Below are 18936 nucleotides of genomic sequence, written 5' to 3'. Positions count from 1 at the left end.
AGAACATTCCAGGGTCATCAAGTACAAAACTGCTCAGCAAGCTTCAGATTACTATATAAATTTAGTTTAAAACTGAATTGTTTTAATGTTATCTTGCCAAAGTCCTTGAGTTCTTTGATCTTCTACAGTCAGTTGATTACATTTTAATTGTCTTGAAATGTTGACAAAAGTTATTTAAAAAAAGATAATTTTTGGGCTGTCAGTGTCTTGAAACTAGAGCCACATTTTCTATTTCTTGTAGTCTTTTCCACAAACCTGACTTGTACCAAGACCCCTTATAATGCAGATGCTCAGCAGCATTTGCAGCATGTTGATTTACTTATTAATTGAAATTTACTGCATATATCTCTATACTAAACATCATTTAACTTTGTAATTAGAACCTCCAAATGAAAACAATAAGTCAAATAGGTTAAAAAATAGCCAGTTCCTTAAGGAGCTAAATAAAAAATTATCATATAACCTGGCACTCCCACTTCAAGGTATCTACCCAAAGAATTGAAAGCAGGGCCTTGAACAGATATTAGCACATTGATGTTCATGGCAGCATTTTTCACAATTGCCAAAAGATGGAAGCAACCCAAGTATCTACCAACAGATTAACGGATCAAGAAGATGTAGTATATACACAGCAGAATATTATTCAGCAATAAAAAGGAATGAAGTTTTGTTACATGTGACGACATGGGTGAACCTTGAAGGTACCACGTTGAGTGAAATAAGCCAGGCACAAAAGGACAGATACTGTATGATCTCACTGATATGAGAAAATTAGAATAAGCAAATTTATAGAACCAGTGTCTAGAATAAAATTTACCAGGGGATGGCATGGGAATAGGGAGTTCATGCTTAATTGGTACAGAGATCCTGTTTGGGGCGAGGGAAAAGTTTTGGTAATGGATGATGGTGATGGTAGGACAACATTGTGAATGTAATTAGCAACACTGAATTATATATTTGAATGTAGATAAAAGGGGGGATTTTTAGATTGTATATAAGTAACTAGAATAAAAAGTCTTTTAAAATCCATGGAAAAAAAAGTCACTTATGGAATTGGGCTTTGTAGGCAGGGGACCTCTAGTTTTCATGTTTTTGAAGGCCTGGTGCTAAGGACAGATCCTTTTGACCTCCTTTCCCCTTTGGAAGTGACTGGATACTTGGACCTTGAGTTTTAGTTGTTCCCAGTCATCCACTCAAGCCCACAAATAGGCAGATGGACTGATACTCTCCAGTCAGAGGGAGTCAACCCTCCTCTGAAATTTTCACTTGCCTCTTCTATAGCTCCCCTGAATGCCTCATAATGCTTTCACACGTCTTTATCTCTCAGCGGGTGGAGCCCTTTGATTCAGGCACCCTGTCCTTTGTCCTTAGCATCTAGCAGAGTGAGCGCCAGGTGCTATCTCCAGAGCCATAATGACAGAGGTTCGATAAGTGTTAAATAGCAAAAAGACATGGACAGGTAAGTCAAAGAGACAAGGAGTATCTCAACATTACATGTACTTACAGAATAATTGAAGGACGTGTCAGCAAGCATCGCAAATTGGCGGAACAGCGTGTGCCTGGTGAACATCTCATCCTTGAGCACATGAAAGCTGAAACGAAACAGTGAAGTTAAAATGTGTACATAGCACAGGATAGGGCAAATAAGTATGGTATTAGTATGGTGAAGAACTAGGATTTTCAGTGTAAGAAAAAAGTGACAAGTAAAAATATTAGTATGAACTTATGACATTTTACCTTTTTTAAACTACATATTTTCTAGCTCTAAATTTTCCATAAGTAATGATAATACAGTAGCATTGAACACCTGCAGGACCCAGATTGTGGTTTAAATAACATTTCTCACTAAAAAGAACCAGGGCATTTTTCAGAAATGATTGTTTCTAGATTTAAGCAAGACATTTTGGACATTTTATTGTACCAAAAATCAAGGGAAGCATCCAAGATTAAGGAGTTCATGCCAAAAGGACAGTGAATTTGAGAGGACTCCCACCGACTTGAAATTAGAGAAACTGAACATAAAGGAATAATAAGGACAGTAAAGTATTGAAATACAATAAATATATTAAAAATCCATGAGTTTATGATATATTACCAAATATTGGTCACCATTGGAAGTTGCTAAGGTACCAAGTCATTACCATGAAAGCTAAGAAATATACTGCCTTTTATTGTCTGAAATGTATTAGAAGGCAACCACAGAATCAACAAGGGAAAGCTCTTCATGACACCTTCTGGCTGATAAATGCAGAATGAAGAGTAAAATTCAAAATGTACATTTTGCAACCCTGGACCAAATAATGAATCCAGACCATAGTCCTCAGTGGATGATAACACCAGTGGTTGAAAGGATGACAGAGGATATTATAACTAGTGGACACTATATCTGCTCATCCGTCTTTCAGTCACTCATCACTCCATCATTCTGTGGAAAAGAAATTGCTACATTGTTTTGAAAAGTAACTCAGCTAAACGCGTTAATCTCTACACGTGTTTATCAATGCTGTTCTTGAACACCTTTTCTAAAATAACAGCAAAGGAATAAAAAAGACATAAGACTTCAAGAACAAAGGAAACAAGAAAAGAGTTAACAGACAACGAAAAATATCACAAATATTTGAAAGATGAAAAGTAGATGTGTGTCTTCCATTTCCAGCATGTGGTAGACCAGATGCCCTAAAATACTTTATCACTGAAAACAACACAAAATGCATTTTAAAAAAGGCGTTTTAAAGACATTATTTAACTAGCAAGAAAGCACAAAAAATATCAAAGGCTTACAATAGAGTTGAGAACAAGAACTCCTAGAGGGAGGTGACCACACCAGCTGGCCTTTGGCCTAGCATCATCCACAGAACGCTGGGGACTCTGAATTCCCTTCTTGGGTGAACTCAGGGTTCAGGAGAGCAGAGGCACTGCCAACATGAGCTCAAGATAGAGAATCTAAAAGGAGACTCTATCACAAAGCGGGAACCAAAATTTCCAGTCTCAGAATCAACCAGAATGAGCATCCCATGGAATAGAGCAGTGGAGGGCCTTACAGTTTCCCCCTGGGGACGAGGGAAAGGGAAAGCCTCCTCCAGAGGACTTGTGACTGCCGTCCAGTTCTTAACGTGAGTTAATGACCTAAATTCACAGCACCTGAATATTCCGAAAAAATCTCAAGCCAGATTCTGCTTCTAGGTATTTTGGATAAACCTTCTTTCTGAGGGGGGTAAAAAAAAAGAAAAGAAAAAAAGTGAAAAAGCTGGACAAAGTATTTTCTAAATCTGCTTAAGGGAAACAGAGGAAAAGATAGTGAAGAATTCCTAGGCCAGGATTAAAGGCAGGATAGAGGTCCAGGGAGATGAGTTTACTGCGTATTTGTCAATTTTAAGGAGATTCTGAGAAGTTGAGGAGGACCTTTGAAAAACTCATGGGAATAGGAGAAGGGAGATTGGAGTCCACAGCTGGAAGGGGCAAGCTTCCAGAGCACCACCTTTGCCCTGGGCTGAGCTCCATTAGGGCTGCACTTTGACAATAATGATGATTGGCAGAAGCAAAAGTAAATCTTCAGACTCTGGAGAAACTGGCATCATCTTAGACCTTGAATTATTTCTACAGTGATGCAAAGACAAAATCTGGCACCCAATAAAAAAATGACTAGGTACACAAAGACAAAACAACATGAACAAAAGCCATGAGAAACGAGATAGGCCCTCAGGGCTTCCTGATATTGGAGTTATCAGATGCAAAAACATGTTCACATTTCCACAAAAGACATGCACAACAATGGCCATAGTGGCGTTAAAGCTTCAAATTGGAAATGATCCAAAATGCACATGAAAATGAGGATCAATCAATAAATTGTGTTATATGCACACAATAGATTATTATGCAGCAGCATGCAACAACACAGATAAATCTCATGAACATAATGAAGAGTGAAATGAATCCAAATATTTATAAGAATACGTAATGCACTACTCTAGTCATATAAAGTTCAAAAAGCAGGCACAACTAAAATAATATTTGGGAGGCATCCTTACATGATAAATATATTTTAAAATGCAAATTGTTACTATAAAAATCAGACCTTTGGTGAAAGAAGGAGCCTAGTGATTGGGAGGAAGCCCTGGATATCTTATGGATATGAGGAATGCTGAATTTATTGATTCGGAGGCTGATACTATGTTTGTTTTGTGATACACATTTTTATTTTATGCCCTTTAATGTGTGTTTTCTTTCTTTCTTTTTTTATTAAAATTATTTATTTATTTTTAAAAATTACATTCAAAAAATATGAGGTCCCAATCAACCCCACCGCCCTCACCCCCCACTCCCCCCACAGCAGCACTCTCTCCCATCATCGTGACACATCCATTGCACTGGGTAAGTACATCTCTGAACATCACTGCACCCCGTAGTCCACATCATAGCCCACACTCTCCCACGTTCCATCCAGTGGGCCCTGGGGGGATCTACAATGTCCCGTAATTGTCCGTGAAGCACCACCCAGGAAACTCCACGTCCCGAAAATGCCTCCACATCTCATCTCTTCCTCCCATTCCCCAAACCCAGCAGCCACCATGGCTACCCTTCCCACACCCATTCCACATTTTCTCTGTGGACATTGGATTGGTTGTGTCCATTGCACATCTATGTCAAGTGGGGGCTTAGATTCCACATGGATACGGGATGCACTCCTCCTGCTTTCAGTTGTAGACACTCTAGGCTCCATGGTGTGGTGGTTGACCTTCTTCAACTCCATGTTAGCTGAGTGGGGTAAGTCCAATAAATCAAAGTGTAGGAGCTGAAGTCTGTTGAGGCTCTGGGCCTGGGTGTCATATTATCAGTTCAGAGATTCAAATCCCCTAAATATATCTTAAACCCCAGCACCAACTACAATTCCAATAAAGTAGCATGCAAGTCTTGTGAGAAGAGATCCCCTCTGAGTCCAATTCCACCATGCAGAAACACCAGCTCCAAAGAAGGGCCATCTGCCATGGCAGTGAACCCCATCTGCCATGACCATAGAACCCGTGGGTCTCTTTATCCCTCAAAAGAACCAATACCTGGGGTTGTATCTACTTTATCTGTCTCTTAGACTCTGCTCAGGTGTGCATAAGGGCATTCCTTCTGACAACCTCCAGACTCTTTTTTAGACACTCATAGCCTTATAATCTCATTTCTCCTTTCCATTTCCCCCTTCCATTAGGTCAAACAGCATTTTGAAATCATGTTATTATATGTAGACAGGGATATTCTGCTGATCCGTATTGAACCTTTAATTCAAGGTCATTTTCTAGTTGCATCTGTGTTTTATTTCTTGATAGAAAAGTTTATAAATCTTATTACATATAATTTTTAAAACCTCACCATGAGATTTTATTTTTAAAAATCCTCAGGTGGGTAAACTTCATCACGCTCCTAGTGACCTGGCAGAAGCAAATACGGTTGGAAGATTAAACCTTTAACCAAGGCTTCGAAAATTTCCTCGGATAAAATTCTGAAGAACATTATTTCACAAGAAACCAAACCACCAGGAGTGAAAGCTAGAAAAAATGACAGAAAAATGTAGCCCACAAAGACTTTAGGAATTGGAATGATCAGTGTGGATTATAAAGTAACTATGGGAAATAAAAGAGGGAATTACAAATTCGAGTAAGAACCAAGTGACCACAAAGATGATCAAAAATATTTGAAGAACAAATTAAGACTTTTTTTTTAAAGATTTCTTTCTTTATTTATTTCTCTCCCCTTCCCCCTCCACCCCAGTTGTCTGTTCTCTGTGTCTATTTGCTGCATCTTCTTTGTCTGCTTCTGTTGTCAGTGGCATGGGAATCTGTGTTTCTTTTTGTTGCGTCATCTTGTTGTGTCAGCTCTCTGTGTGTGCTGCACCATTCCTGGGCAGGCTGTACTTTGTTTTGTGCTGGGCGGCTCTCCTTATGGGGTGCACTCCTTGCACGCGGGGCTCCCCTATGCGGGGGACACCCCTGCGTGGCACGGCACTCCTTGCGCGCATCAGCACTGCACATGGGCCAGCTGCACACAGGTCAAGGCGGCCTGGGGTTTGAACCGTGGACCTCCCATGTGGTAGATAGACGCCCTAACCACTGGACAAAGTCCACCGCCAAATTAAGACTTTTTAAAGTGAAAAATATATCTGAAACTAGAAACTCAATGGATGTTTTAAGTTGAAGTTTATATTTAGATGCAGAAAGAGTCAGTAAACTAGAATATAGATCTAAGAAGTTTACCCAGAGTGCGGCAGAGAGAGAAAGAGAAATGATATGTGAAAGATGATTCAAGAGACCAGAAAGATTGCAGCTGTAAGTTCTTACACATGTGAAAGTGGATTTGTAGAAAATAGGGAGAAGCAGTATTAAAATAGACCATGGCTGGTAACTTTCCAGAACTAATGAAACCACCAATCCTCAGATTCAGGAATGTGAAAGAATCAAATGCAAGATAAATAAAAATAAATCCATTCCTTGTGACAGTAGAGAATTTTTTTTTTAAATACTAAAGATAAAGAGAAGATGCTTCAAAGTAGTCAGATTAAGAAAATGAAAAATAACACATGTTGGCAAGGACAGAATGGAACCCTAATATATTGCTGGTGGAAATGTAAAATGGTGCAGCTACTTTGGAAAACAGCTTGGCAGCCTGTCAGAAAGTTACACATAGAGCTATCATGTGACCTGGCAATTCTACTCCTAGGGACATATCCAAGAGAAATGAAAAGAGGTGTTCAGATAAAAGCTTATATACAAATGTTCAAAGCAGCAATATTGATACTAGCCAAAAACAAAAATGGTACAAATGATCAGTAATTGATTAATGGGTTTAAAAAATCTGGTATATTTGTACAATGGAATATTATTTGGCAATAAAAAGGAATGAAGTTCTGATACATGTTAGAATCTTAAACATATTACGCCAAGTGAAAGAAGCCAGTCACAGAGGACCATGTATTAAATGATTCCGTTTATCTGAAATGTCAAGAAAGGTAAACCCATTGAGTAAAAAACTAGGTTAGTCATTACAAATAGCTAAGGAAAGGTAAATTCAGACCAGATTTTTTTGGGTTGATTGAAATGTTCTGGAATTGTGTAATGATGATGGTAGCACAACTTTGTAACTATACTAAAAACCACTGAATAGTAGAGTTTAAAATGGTGAATTTCATGGTTTGTGAATTATATCTCAATAAATTAAAAAAAAACAAACAACCAGAGAGGACAAATACAAATGAATGACATTTAGACTGCAAGTTCACTTCTCAGTGTCAAAAAGGGAAGCAAAGCTAAAAGGCATTGGAATAATAGCGTCAAGATCCTGAGAGAAAACAAACGTCAACCAGAGCTGCCACCCTCAAATTATCAGTCCAGGAAAACTATCTTTTGAGTATAAGTATGCAATGAAGACATTTTAAGATGAAAGAAAATCCGAATGGTAAATAAAGGAGCATATATTTTGGTAAATCTAAATAATAATTCACTATATAAAATAATAATGATATTTTCTATTTCTAATATTAAAAAAGCAGAACTAAAAATCTTGGAAAATAATGGCCTATAAATCAGAATGGGATGATAAGAATGTAAGTGTTTTAGACTTTCAATAAATTTTGTTCTCCACATAAAAATTTTAGAGGAAACATTTTTAAAAATCTCAAAAATATCTCAAAAATAGATATATAAATTAAAAGCTATTAGGGGAGAGACACGGAATGAGAAAAAATAAAATAATACAATAAAAGCTCAAAAAGAGTAGAAAAGAATCACAGAAATGGTAGGAAAAAATAGAAAGTACAATAAAATGGTAAAATTAATCCAAATCTCTTAGTAATCATCGTAAATGTGAATAGGCTAAATCTGAACAATTCAATATGATAGCCACTAGCCACAGATGATTATTTAGATTTAAACAAATTAAGATAAAATAAAATAAAGAATTCAGTCCTTACTCCATATATGTAAAATAACCATGTGTTTCTATCTTTCTGGATGGCACAGATATAGAATATTAGCGTCATCACAAAGTTCATTGGGGTAGGGCTGAACCAAATTATATATATAATTAAAAGATGAATATTGTCAAAAGGAATTAAGTATATAATCCAGCTATATGCTATTTGAAAACTATACAAATGAAATATGAGACACAGAAAGGTTGAAAATAAGAGGATGGACAAACAATAAACCAAGCAAATACTAACCACCACCACAATGGACTACGGCAGCTACAAATGACTTCAAGTCAGAAAACATTGCCAGAGATGGAAGCCATTTTATAGAAAGCTTCAGTTAACAAGGAAGGTATAACAAATCTAAACTTGAAGGGATCTAATTAATATAGCCTCAAATATACAAACTAAAATTTGACAGAAATAGAAGAATTTGATAAACCTACCATCATAGTGGATGATTTTAACACATTTTGGTAACTGATAAATCAAGCAGACAAATCAGCAAAGACAAAAGATTTGAAAAATCTTAATAAGATAATATAGTGCAATACACCTAACATTTGGAAAATCCATATTCTTTTCAATCATGCAATAGCATTTATCAAAATAAAAGGAAATAAAGAAAAAACTGCAACTCTCAAAGGAATGGTATCATACAGATTAAATTCTCAGACTCTAATGCAAATACGTTAAAAATTAATGATAAAATAACTAGAAAAAATCCAAGTTTGGGAAATTTAAAAGCCATAAAAATTACATATAAGAAGTCACAATATAAATTAGATAAAATTTAGAATTGACTAATACTACATATCAAAATAGGTGAGATTCAGCTAAAGAAATGCTTAAGAGAAATTTATAGCCTTACATCAGGGGTCCTTAACCAGGGACCATTTGGGGGTCTATGGAAAGACTTCAGGGGGTCTGTGAGCTTGAATTGAAAATTTTAAAAAACATTATTCTTGTGGAGATATGTTGGTGCGGGTGTGATATATTTATTAAATAATACGCAGTATAGTGTGGACTTAGTAAGGGGTCTGTGGTTTTCACCTGACTTGTGAAGGGGTCCATGGAACAAAAAAGGTTAAGTATCCCTTCCTTAAATATTAGAAAAGAAGAGGCTTAAAAATCATAAGCTAATATCTATTTAAGGAAGTTAGCAAAAGGACATAATAAACCAAATTAAGGAGAATAAGGGTAAAAGCAAAAAACTGGTTGAAATTATAACATATATGAAGTTAAGAGTTAGTTATCTGAAAGAACAAATGACATTGGCAAACTTCTGCAATATCATCAGGGCAAGAAGTGAGAAGGCACAAAAACATTAGGATTAAGAGGAGGTGGGCCCTCAGATGCTGAAATTCTAAAGAAACGGTAACAAGATGTGGTAGAAGGAATAACAGTCCCCAAAGATGTCCAAGTCCTAATTCCTATAACTTGTGACTGAGCTACTCTAGATGGTAAAGGGAGATTTGCAAATTTGAGTAAGTGAAGGATGGGGATCTGGATTATCCACACCCAATACTATGACAAGGGTCCTTCTCAGAGGGAGGCAGGAGAAACAAAATCCATAAAGGAGATGACAATGCAACGATGGAAGGTACTGCAGATTGATATTGTTTATGAATTCCAAAAATAGATATTGGATTATGCTTGTGAACTGGTCTGTTCCTCTGAGCATATTAGATTGGATTGGATTCAGAGATTTCACTTTTACTTGACTACACAATGATTAAGGCTTCGCTTGGGTCACATCAGTAGAGAAAACCACATGGCAGAAGAGAAAGTTGGAGTTTTAATGCTGGAGCCTGGGGAAGTAAATACACAGAGAAACAGATATGTGAGGAAAGAGAGAACGCTCCATTAGACATGGCAGAGGCCCTGGAAGAGAGACAAGCCATTCGCCTGATAGTTTACAGCTCACCTTGTAGAGAGAGCAGAGCAGCTGAGCCTGGAAAGAGATAAGCCCCAGGAGAAAGATGAGACTCATTCCACCCTACAGCTGATATTGGAAGAAGTTGAGACCATGGAGTCTTAAGAGGAAGAGGAAGAGGAAGCCTGAACCCTGGCAGATGTTGCAGCCATCTTGCTCTAGCACATGGCAAAGGACTTTGGTGGGGGAAGTAACTTATGCTTTATGGCCTGGTAGCTGTAAGCTTCTACCCCAAATAAATATCCTTAATAAAAGCCAACGGATTTCTGGTATTTTGCGTTAGCACCACTTTGGCTGACTAATACAGAAGGGGAGGTTGGAATGCTGCCTGCAGCTTCTAGAAGCTGGAAGAGGCAAGGAATGAATCTCCTCCAGATGAGCCAGTCCTGCCAACATCTTGATTTTAACCTCGTAAGATTCACTTTGGACTTGTGATCACCAAAACTATAAGGGAATATGTTTATGTTGTTTTCAGCCACTTTTAAGTTTGTGGTAATTTATCACAGCAGCAATAGGAAACTAATATTCAGGGTTTAAGAACAACTTTGTGTCAATAATTTTGAAAAACTATATGAAATGAACAATTTCTTAGGGAAAAAACTGTATGAAATAGAATCAGGAAGAAATAGAAAATGTTAATAACCTGTGAAGCCTTTATACAATGAAATAATGAATTATTTAAAAATCTGTTCATAAAGATAACATGTTGCCCAGCTAGTTTACAGGTGAATTTCACCAAACCTTCCAGGAACAAATAATTCCCATGAGAGAATGCTTGAGGATATTACCAAGAAAGTGAAAAGACAACTGACAGAGTAGGAGAAAAGAGTTGCATATCATGTCTCTGATAAGGGTTTAATATCCAGAATATATAAAGTACTGCTACAACTCAAAATTAAAAGAAAAAACAATCTAATTAAAAAATGAGCAAAGGACTTGAATAGACATTTGTCCAAAGAAGATATACAAATGGCCAGTGGCACATTGAAAGATGCTCAACATCATTAGTCATCAGGGAAATGCTGATCAACACCACAATGAGATATGACCTCACACCCACTAGAATGGCTATTATTAACAAAACAAAACAGCAATAAGTGTTGGGGAGGGTGTGGAGAAATTGAAACCCTTGTTCATTGTAGGTGAGAATGTCAGATGAAGCAGCCACTGAGGAAAACCCTGAGGAAACTACTGAGGTTGTTCCTCAAAAAATTAAACATGGAGTTACCATATGTATTAGTCAGCTAAAGGGGCACTGATGCAAAATACCAGATACTGGTTGGTTTTTATAAAGGGTATTTATTTGGGGTAGGAGCTTACAGATACCAGGCCATAAAGCATAAATTACTTCCCTCACCAAATTCTATTTGGAGCAAGATGGCTGCCAACGTCTGCAAGGGTTCAGGCTTCCTGGGTTCCTACGTTCCCGGGGCTTGCTTTTCTCTGCGTTCAAGGTTCCTCTCTTCCTGGGCTGGCTTCTCTTTCCTCTGTGAGCTTACTTCCTGGGGCTCCAGCTTAAGGCTTCAACATCAAAACTCCAACATCAGAAACTCTTAAATCTGTTCTTTGCCATGCCTTTTATCTGTGAGTCCCCACCCACCAAAGGGTGGGGGCTCAATGCCCTAATCATAACTCAAACATGCCCAGGTACAGATCAGATTACAAGCATAATCCAGTATTTCTTCTTGGAATCCATCAATTATATCAAACTGCTACACCATATTAGCTGACAATTTCACCTTGAGGTATATACCCCAAAGAATTGAAAGCAGAGTAACATTCCTTTTTTTTTTTTTAAAGCATTCATCCCACTGTTTAAGAGAGGGTTTATGTATGAAAGTGGGATTTGAATTGGCAGACTGAAGAAAGCTAAATCCTAAACACTTGCAGAGGATGTGCTCTTAGAATCTCTGTAATCCTGAGAGGAGGTGGGCCTGAAAACAGGGGGACTGGTTGAAAAATTATATGAGAGACTCTAATCTTGGAGTGACCAGAAACAGCAGAGGGGAACTGAGAGGCTATACACAAAAGAGTCATTATATGAACTGTAAATACTAAACCATGAGACAACTCATATTAAGTTCCTAAAATACTTGCATACAGCCTTTTTTCTAGACAGAACACTGGAGGAGTATATTGAAATGTCTTAGAGAAAACCCCAAGGATACAGACATTTTGGAGTTTCCTAATTGAAATAGGGAGTTCTATATCTTACCATCCTACAGTGGTGCCTGTCAACAGCCCTTACAACCTGTCAACAGCTAACAGTTTGATGTTTAGTGCTTCAGTTTTAATCATGGAAGATAGATGAGGGAAACCAAAATTTGAGGAAACTCTGAAAAATGAAAAAATAGAGACAAAATAAGCAAGCCAGCAAGCAAACTCCAGCATTTTAAAAGAATCAGAGACTTCCCTGGGATAACAAATAAAAGAAAATCCAACTTATTAACACCCTCAGAGAGACAAGAGAAGATATTATATCCATGAGACAAGAACAGAATGTAATAAAACAGAAGCAATCAGAAAAAAAGACACTTAGAAAATGAATGCATAGAAGTAAACAAAAAATCAGTAGATTTGGAAGATAAAACTGAAGCCATGCTCCAGAAAGTGAAGCAAAAAATATAATGAAAAGTAATAGAAGACAGTTAATAAAACTAGAGGACACTGAGGAGGAATCTAAACAGAGTACAGAGAAATAATTCAGGAAAATTTCTCATAGCAAGGCTCATGTGTTAAGGTTGAAAGAGTTACCAAGGCACTAGAGAAATGGATGGATATAGACTTGCACAGGGCACTTCAACATGAAACTTCATACCACGAGGGACAATGAGAAGATTGTGCAAACTACTGGAGAAAGAAAATAAAGGTCACATCGACGACATGAAGAATCAGAACCACTTTGGCTATTTCAAAAGTAACATCGGGGGAGCGGTGCTCAAGTGGTTGAGTGCCTTACTTCCCATCTACAAGGTCTCGAGTTTGTTCCCTAGTACTTCCTAAAAACAAAAACAAACAAACAAAAATCCCCAATTCTCATTGGGGAGCAGATGTAGCTCAGTGGTTAAATGCCTGCTTCCCATGTTCAAGGTCCTGGGTTCCATCGCCAGTACCTTCTAAAAAAAAAAAAAGTAACATCAGAAGCAAAACAACAAAGGAGCAATGCCTTCAAAATTCTGAAGGATAATATTTTCCCCAGGCAAATTATCAATCAAGAATGACAGCTAAGAACTTTTCATAAATGCAAGGTCTCAAAAGTGTTTTCCCAAAGGGTCCTATTGGAGAATAAAGGAAGAGGTAGACATGGGATCAAACACAAAGGAGAAGGGGGAGCTGTGACTCAGAACAAACTTATTGAGGGTGGCAACACCATCAAAACTGCCTCCTGCCCGAGGCCACCCAACACACCAGCCCCCTTGATCTCTCACCCTTCCTAATTTGCTCTCTTGTAGCACATACTGCCACCTAACTACTTGGCAATCTAGGTATTTGTTGTATCCATTGGTTATGGTCTACCCCTCCCCAGCCCACCTTGGCACATACCCAGCCACTCACTAGGACTTAAAGGTGCAGAATTTGGTCTACTTTGTTACTGCTTCTCAAGAACAGTCCTGACACACAGTAGATGTTTCATAAATATTTGTTAAGTGAATAAATCAACAGAAGACTAAATGAATCGTGCAGTCCTCTAAATCTGGAGGCAGAGTGCCGTGCTGAGCCCAGCCTAGCCTCTTACCAGGGCGGGTCTCTCCTTGAACGTGCTCTGGTGAAGTTCTGCCCTCTGCTGTAGACCCCTGCAGGCTGGCCCAGCCGAGGGCACCCATGTCCACCCAGTGTATTCACCTTGGACTGAAGAGCTGGAGAGCTGAGACGCGAGTACTGAGCACCCTCCATCCGCATCATACATCTGGTTCCTGGTCCAGCCTGGGGGAGGGGCTATACTTCCTGGTTCAGGTGGGTCTTCCCTCTTCCTATCCCAGGAGGTGTGGCACTGCAGAGGTATCCAGGAGGCCCAGCAGGGCCACCTCGGGTGAGAATGGCCGGCACCCTGGGGCGTGGGAGGCCCAGTGGCCCCTGATCTCCAGCTGGTTTTGTGGGGCCTTAGCTGGTGGTCCTGGGCTCAGGGGCTCCAGCCTGAAGCGCCTCCGGGAACTTTCCACCATCCAGCCTGCCACGCTCAGAGTTTGATGGGTTCTGACTCTCAGCCTTGAACAGAGAACTCTTCAAGGTTGTTCCTTTCTTTCTTCAAATTTTTTTAACTTTTAAAGAAGCTTTAGATTACATAAATCTTACATAAAAGATAGGGGGGATTCCCAGATGCCCTACTCTGCCCTCCCCACCACACACACTTTCTCACATTAACAACATCTGTCATTAGTGTGGTACATTTGTTACAATGGTTGAGCACATATTGAAGCTTTGTTATGAACTGTGGACTAGAGTACATCATGGTTTACACTCTGCCTCACACAATTTTACAGGTTTTGACAAAATGCATAATGGCCTGTCTCTGTCATTGCAGTCAGGCAGGACAATTCCAGTGTCCCGAAAATGCCCCCATGTTTCACCTATTCTTGCCTCTCCCTCCCCTCAGAACCTATGGTGACCACTGTCTTTATATCAGTGAGAGGAGTTCTTCCATTGCTTTAGAATACTAATAAGTCTATAAGAGAAGAATAATAAGTCTACTTTATCCACTGTTCATTCCCCAGTCTTGAAGATTGGGGAATGGTGATGCCCACTCTATTTCTAACTGAGAGGGACCTTAAATCCCAAGGGGCAGATGGATGGCATTATCTTGCTTGCAGTTGCAGACACCCTGTTCCTTTCTTGAGAGTTTTCCTTGGCCTTCCAGGTAGAAGCTGCTCCCGACAGTCTGCTCGTCCTGGATGCTTTCTAGGGGTCTTTCTCCCTCTTTTCATTAGTGAGCACATCTCACTATTTAATGGTCCCTGTTCAAGCTTCTCCTGCCTGGTCCTGCCTGATTCATCTGGTGATGCTGGAGCTGTGCAGACCCAACACGCTGGCGGGCCCACTGTCTACCCACATGCCTTGGAGACCCCTCCCCACTTCAAGACTGCATGTTGCACCCTCCTGGACGTAGCCATGGCCCTGCGACCTGCTTTGTCCAGTAAGTGCAATTGGAAGGGCGCTGTGTCCCTTCTGGGAGGAGGCTTTAACAGCCGGTCTGCAGTTTGCCATGTCTCTTTTTTCTCTTCCAGACAGAGATGCTACGTCAGCTTCCTACAGGGCAGGCAAAACTAATAGCACACAGGACAAGGCGCGGAAATAAAGTCAGGTAAGGCAAGTGGACTTGGCCCAGTGGTTAGGGTGTCCGCCTACCACATGGGAGGTCCACGGTTCAAACCCCGGGCCTCCTTGACCCGTGTGGAGCTGGCCCATGTGCAATGCTGATGCGCGCAAGGAGTGCCCTGCCACGCAGGGATGTACCCCGCGTAGGGGAGCCCCATGCGCAAGGAGTGCGCCCTGTAAGGAGAGCCGCCCAGCGTGAAAGAAAGTGCAGCCTGCCCAGGAATGGTGCCATGCAACAAAAAAGAGACACAGATTCCTGGTGCCACCGAGAATGCAAGTAGACACAGAAACACACAGCGAATGGACAGAGAGAGTAGATAACAGGGCAGGGGGAAGGGGAGAGAAATAAATAAAAAATAAATCTTAAAAAAAATAAGAGAGTCAGGTGAGCCTTGGCGTCCTAAGGTATTAGTGTGATTCCTGCAGCATGACTCAGTGGCCCGCTGACTCAGAATCCCCCTTTTTGGTCCTATATATGTAAGAGGACAAGAGATAGGAATGAGAATGCTCACTGCAGCTGCTTGTATTAGTGAGAAAACCTAAGTGTGACCCAATAGGGAAAAAACTAAGTACATTGTACAGTATTTATGACATTTATAAAGCATAATGCTTTACAGCTCTTAAAATATATGAATTAAATCCTAAGTATCAACTTGAATAAATCTTGAAAATATGTCAAGTGAAAAAGACTGGTGGGTATATTATGATTATATATACATATATGCATATATGCCAGTTTTTAAAGCACACAATATATTTTATTTATAGCTGCACATTCAGATATATAAATTTACAGTAAAATATATAAAAGGCATAAAAAGGAATAAATACTAACTTTATTATGTTGTGACTTTGGGGAGGAAGGAAGGGGGGTAAGAGAATATAAGTCTATTGGAATATTTTAGGAAATCAGACAAAAAAACTGTATCCCCTTTGACCTATCAAAACTATTTCTAGGCATCTATCTTACAGAAATAATAGCAATAATATATTAAGAATGGCACAATGTGCCATTTTTTTTACAATGGACAAAAATTTTAAAATAGCCTAAATAGTTTAATCAATCATAATCTATCTAAATAACAGTCCATGTAGCCACTAAGACGAATGCAAATATCTATATGTACTGATGGGGAAAGCTGTCCAAATATCTACAGCATGATTATAACTCTCATAAATATATGTTACATGGATATACATAATCGTAGATATGCACATATGCATACAGATAACTCTCCAAAAAAGCTTGGGAAAATGTCAGGAAGGAGACACACCATCCTGTCCTCAGTGGTTGCATCTGGCAGGATAGAACTGGAGGGTGGAGGGAGCTACTTTCATTTCCTACCTTTTACTAAATTGGGAAATTGCAAGTCACTTTAAGTTTTTTGTTTTTTATTTTTTCAAATAAAGAGTAAAAGGAAAGCAGTTCTGACAAATAACAGACTTGCATGGGACATTGTAAGCTACAATTTGGATGATTATCAGAGGTAGAGTGGAAGCAGAAAGGGGAAAGGAAAGTTCAAAGAGATTTAAGAGTTTACACTGAAGCTTAAGAAGTTCATAGAGAACATTAGAAACATTCCAATTGTTTTTTAACTGGAGAATGGATAAATAGTGATCTATCCATACAATGAAAAACTACTCAGCAATAAAAACGAACAAACTCCTGATACATGCAATAACAGAGAAGCTCAAACGCATTTTGCTAAAGGAAAGCAGCAGACATGAAAGTCTGTGTACTGCATGGCCCATTTATTTGACATCCTAGGGTAGGTACTGTTAGTAGGACAGTTAATAGATCAGGGGATGCCAGGTGTAGAGAGAGGAGACGGATTGCAAACAGACAGGGACACTTCCAGGAATGATGGAAAGACATATTATGTTTCGGTTGCATTGTGGGTATATGACTATATACATTTATTAAACTCTTCAAACTGTAAGCTTTAAAAGGATGGATTTTATTATATTTAGTTTATCTCAATAAACATAATATTATTCAAGAAGTGAAATTGGCCCAGAAGGATTATATGAGATCTCAGAAAGAGTGGTAAACAAGTAAAATGGTAAGCATATTAAAATACCCAAACAAATATTACCTGTACATAATAACAACATAGTTCTAACTTGTGGGTTTAAAATATACAGAGCTGAAATACTGGAAAACAATATTCTGTAATTTTTGAGAGAGAGAACTGTAGCTCAACTATTCTAAAGTCTTTGAATTATTCAGGAAAAGGCCATGGTAATTTTTAACTGAAGACTTTTTTTTAGGAGGTACTGGGACCTTGTACATGGGAAGCAGGCACTCAACCACTGAGCTACACCTGGTTCCTAAAGATTTTATTAAGTTTAATACATCTAGTAAAATTTCAAGCATAATACTAAAAGGATAGAAGGTATAAATTCTAGTAGAGAGAAAACAGAATCAAATGATAAAAATGAATGATAAAAGTAAGCAATAAAAATAATGGTAATCTATCAATTTAAAGATTAAAAAAATTTCTCCCCTTCCCCTCCCCCGCTGTCTGCTCTCTGTGTCCATTTGCTGCACACTCCTCTGTGTCTGCTTGCACTCCCATCAGGTGGCACTGGGAATCTGTGTCTCTTTTAGTCCCGTCATCTTGCTATGTCAGCTCTCCATTTGTGCGGCACCACTTCTGGGCGGGCTGCACTTTTTTCGCATGGGGCGGCTCTCCTTGCAGGGCGCACTCCTTGCATGTGGGGCTCCCCTGCGGGGCAGGGCACTCCGTGCATGTGGGGCTCCCCTGCGTGGCAGGGCACTCCTTGCATGTGGGGCTCCCCTGCGTGGCAGGGCACTCCTTGCATGTGGGGCTCCCCTGTGTGGCAGGGCACTCCTTGTGTGCAGCAGCACTACATGAAGGCCAGCTCACCACATGGACCACAAAGACCTGGGTACTGAACCCTGGACCTGCCACATTGAAGGCAGATGCTCTATCTGTTGAGCCACATCTGCTTCCCCTCTATCAATTTTAATTTGCCAGATTAATGGGCAAAAGACGAACCATTCCACGATAATCTCAATTATCTCAATTTTTAAAAGTTCAAACTTTCAGAAACAGAAGAAATTTCCTTCATTTGATAAACTTATCCACCAAAACAACAACAAAACAAAACAAAACAAAAAAACTAAAGCAATGAAGAAACTGAAATGACTTCCCTTTTAAACTAGAAACAATATAAGAATGCCAGCTCTTACCACTACTGTTCTATATAGTAACAATAATCCAGGAAAATGCAATAAGTAAAAGGAATAAGATCTAAGGGCTGGAGGAGTCATAATTTGCAGAAGATATGAGCATCTTATAGAAAAAGTTCAGCAGTTATTGTATAATATCAACTCACACAGCAGTGATATCTTCTAATATCAACAACAACTAGCTAGCTACTGTATTAGAAAATAAGATAACTCACAGGAGAAAAAATAAATTGTAAAGTGTTTAGGAAAGACAGCTCAAGGTTTTATGGAAAAAGCCTCAAAACTCGTTCAGGATTTCTGGGAAGAAAGCCTCAAAGTAGGTAGGCAGAGCTTAACTCTCTCTCACACACACAGAAAAAAACTGAGAAAGGGCAAAAACCTACCAGAGAGATGCTTTGGTGTTCTACAGAACAGGAAAATGCTGCACATCATGCAGGAGGGAGTGGGGCAAAGAGACAAAGAGGCCAAAGGAAAACCATGAATTACTCACTGTTGTGACTCACAGACTCCACCTTCAAG

General features: G+C 39.2%; 1 protein-coding gene across 1 annotated transcript in view; it reads right to left on the bottom strand.

Moving 5' to 3' along the window:
• C5H10orf67 (chromosome 5 C10orf67 homolog) overlaps positions 1-18936 on the bottom strand; it is a 185246-nt gene that overhangs the window by 16596 nt on the left and 149714 nt on the right. The window contains exon 14 of the mRNA XM_071215493.1: positions 1505-1592. Within this exon, the coding sequence (XP_071071594.1) occupies positions 1505-1592 (88 nt within the window). The remainder of the gene's footprint in view (positions 1-1504; positions 1593-18936) is intronic.

Source organism: Dasypus novemcinctus, chromosome 5 (genome assembly GCF_030445035.2).
Source record: "Dasypus novemcinctus isolate mDasNov1 chromosome 5, mDasNov1.1.hap2, whole genome shotgun sequence".
NCBI classification, from domain to species: Eukaryota; Metazoa; Chordata; class Mammalia; order Cingulata; family Dasypodidae; genus Dasypus; species Dasypus novemcinctus.
Note: the sequence above shows the minus strand (reverse complement) of the source record. Positions and strands in the feature narration are given on the sequence as shown.